At 38.2% G+C, this 3629-nt stretch overlaps 1 protein-coding gene across 1 annotated transcript; it reads left to right on the top strand.

Annotated features, from left to right (window-relative positions):
* The first annotated feature begins 424 nt into the window (after nt 1-424).
* Nucleotides 425-2780, top strand: LOC110649927 (exocyst complex component EXO70H1-like). Its single transcript, XM_021804673.2, has one exon. It carries the CDS (start codon nt 789-791, stop codon nt 2661-2663), a length of 1875 nt encoding a protein of 624 aa, XP_021660365.2. The 5' UTR covers nt 425-788; the 3' UTR covers nt 2664-2780.
* The last annotated feature ends 849 nt before the right edge of the window (nt 2781-3629 follow it).

Below are 3629 nucleotides of genomic sequence, written 5' to 3'. Positions count from 1 at the left end.
TTTGAGACATAAACAAAACTTTGTTTTGTTAAAAAAAAAATAAAATTCGGTTGACCTTAGATTATAATTGTGACTGAATCAATCAACTTTGGTAGATTTTAATAAGTTTGATTATTTCAAGTTTTTAAGAGTAACTTGGATCAACCATAAATTCTTATATTTTTCAATTGAATCAGTTAGATATTCCATTTTCAATCAGCTATAAATGAGCTAGACAACTATAAATGAGCTAGACAACTAAGTCAGGGTACCAAAAAAAATCCAATCAATAAAATCAAACGTGTTGAATTTCCTCATTAACAGCCCTAATTATAAACTTTCTTCTCACCATTAATGCTTCTTTTTTTTTTAATATTTTCCAAAAAAATTTTATATAAAAAATCCAGAATCATGAAGAAAGAAAAGGCAATAACAAAGGGAAAACGGAAAATAAAATTTATTAGAAAAATAATATAAGAATAATAATAAACCAAAATTATTTGACCCATTAGCTTTTTCTTGCCTCTTTCTTTTGACGGCAAATTCATGGCCAATGCCTTTGAGGCTTTCTTCCTTTTTTGTTCCTTAGAAAGCAAAGGAAACTCACCCACAAGAAAAAGCCACAAGGAAACGAACAACACAACCGCGTAGACTCTTCAGACACAGTCAAAACTATCTCTCTCTTTTCTAACTTAACCTCGCCCTCTCTCCTCTATAAATACCCCATCACTTCCTCCACAGAAACTATTACCATTGCTCTCTCAAATTCATTCATTCATTCAATTTGCTTTAATCTTTGACTACTCTATATGCCGAGGAAAGGTATGAGGACTGTATTCTTCAAGCCATCTCCTTCATCTTCTCCAATGAGATCACCACCCCATCGCCATACTTTCTCTGATACATTGATAGATGAGAATATTGACAATGCCCATATCATCATTTCCAAATGGGACTCTGATTCCACCACCATCTCTTCTCTTTTCACTCATGATCGCCAAGAAGCAATGCAATATCTTACCTCTGTCAAACAACTACAGTCTGCTATGCAATATTACATCACTGAGAACTCTGCTTCTGAAATGCTCGTCCGAGCTCAAAATCTCATGCAAATTGCTATGAAACGACTTGAGAAAGAGTTCTACCAGATCTTGAAGTTTAACAGAGAATATCTTGACCCGGAATCAGTGTCCAGTCACTCTTCCAGAGCTTCAAGGTCCAGTGTTTCAGATTTTGAAGATGAATCAGAGGATGAGGCTTCACGATTAAGTGACTCTGTGTCTGAAGTGGAGCGAGTCTCTATGGTTGCCATGGCGGATTTGAAGGCGATTGCAGATTGCATGATTGGTTCTGGTTATGGAAAAGAGTGTCTCAAGATTTATAAAATTGTTCGAAAATCAATTGTTGATGAAACTCTCTATCATCTTGGTATCGAGAGATTGAATTTCTCCCGGATTCAAAAGATGGATTGGGAGGTACTGGAGTTGAAAATCAAGAGCTGGTTAAATGCAGTGAAGGTGGCTGTTAAGACGCTGTTTTATGGAGAGAGGATTCTCTGTGATCATGTCTTCTCTGCTTCTGCTACGATAAAAGAGTCGTGCTTTACCGAGATTACAAGAGAAGGTGCTTTGACCCTATTTGGATTCCCAGAAAGTGTAGCCAAGTGCAAGAAAACTCCAGAGAAAATGTTCCGCACTCTCGACCTATACGAAGCAATAGCTGATCTCTGGCCGGAGATTGAGTCCATTTTCAACTACGAATCAACCTCCACCGTCCGGTCACTGGCCATTAACTCCCTAATCCGGCTCGGTGAGGCTGCACGTACCATGCTAACGGATTTCGAATTGGCTATTTCCAAAGACAATTCCAAAACGCAAGTACCTGGAGGTGGGGTCCATCCTCTCACGCGTTACGTAATGAACTACATCACTTTCCTTGCTGATTACAGCGGTATCCTATCCGATATAGTCGCCGATTGGCCGTTAACGGTGTCGTCCCCGTTGCCAGAATCTTACTTCAGCAGCCCCGAGCCGGAAGACGGGGCATCCTCCTCGATTTCCGTACGGCTGGCTTGGCTCATACTCGTTTTACTCTGCAAACTCGACGGCAAGGCCGAGCTTTACCAGGACGTATCTCTATCGTATCTGTTTCTCGCTAATAATCTCCAGTACGTGGTTAACAAAGTCCGCAAATCAAGCCTGAAATTCCTCATCGGCGAGAATTGGATCGAGAAACACGAGGCCAAGGTGAAACAGTACGCACAAAATTACGAGCGCATGAGGTGGAACAAGGTTTTCTCTTCGTTGCCGGAGAATTTAGGGATAGGGATGACGATTCACGAAGTGGCAGAGTGTTTCAAAAGGTTTAATTCTGCTTTCGAGGAGGCGTACAAGAAGCAGCGTTCGTGGGTGGTACCAGACGCGAAATTAAGAGACGAGATTAAAATATCGGTGGCAAAGAAGTTGGTGCCGGTATATCGGGAATTCTACGAAAAGTATCGGGTGGTGGTAAGCCGAGAGATTGCAAGCACAGGAATTGTCAGATATGCCCCTGATGATTTGGGGAATTATTTGTCGGACTTATTCTTTGGAACCACCGGTGATTCTAGAAGTATCTCATCGTCTTCATCAACGACGTCGTTTTGCTCGTTGTCGGGCCACCCTCAAGGTGGGAAGAGTCGTTGAGGCCGCCCAGGAATCATTTGGGCATGTGTCTTTTGTGCATAGGCATAACTAATAATCAAATTCTTTCAATTTTTTTATTAAAAAAATATATATATATATACTTTATATTGTGTTTTATGCTTCTGTGTCCGAATGAAGAATGAACAAGTAAATCCCATAATTAAAAATAATTATAAAATTATAGGAAAAGCGTAGTTTAACAAGATTATGGGAAGAAGAAAGGTCAAAGTTGAGAAGCCTACTCATTCCTTGGGAATTTTCTAACCGAAAGCTTGGAAGACACAATGATTAATTAGGAGTAATTTCCTTGGAATATAGCATAGATTCTATGCTTTGGAAGAGACGAATTTGAATGATCAACTCCTCAATTAAATATAATTGGCACAAAGAAAAGCCTAAGCTTCCAGAAACAGGGACTTGAATAGCAAAGATGTCTACGTCACATATATTAATATATAAATTATATAACTTCATGGAATTTTACTATTGGAATAACATTTAAGAGCAATAATTGTTGCTACCATGGATTTCAAAGTTGATGATTGTTAGTATATGCCAATCAGTATATGCTGTTCCTGCAAGTGAAGGAAGATGAGTTGCATTGGATGTGTGCATTCCACTTATTAATAAAAAAAAAAAAAAAAAAAGAGATTTGGAGTGAAAATAAAAGGGGAATTGAGTGTTTCGGTGTGATCTTAGTTGAGGTCTATAAGTGAGTCAGATACTAGTCTTTCGGGATTTCACATCGAATATAAAAAATATATGCGTAGAGTTTATATGAAATAATGGGTCATAATAAAATTATTATAATTTTATCAAAATGTCAAATCCATCTTATGTGTACGTTTTATTTATTGCCAATAATAATAATAAAAAAAAGATGAGGTTAGTAAGTGACTCGGTTTTGTCGAAAGTCCGAGCCACTGTCCATATTCAAGTGAGGTGATAATAGATAAACTCAATGTT

Source organism: Hevea brasiliensis, chromosome 1 (assembly GCF_030052815.1).
Source record: "Hevea brasiliensis isolate MT/VB/25A 57/8 chromosome 1, ASM3005281v1, whole genome shotgun sequence".
In the NCBI taxonomy this organism is placed as follows: domain Eukaryota; kingdom Viridiplantae; phylum Streptophyta; class Magnoliopsida; order Malpighiales; family Euphorbiaceae; genus Hevea; species Hevea brasiliensis.
This window is presented reverse-complemented; position numbering and strand designations above follow the sequence as displayed.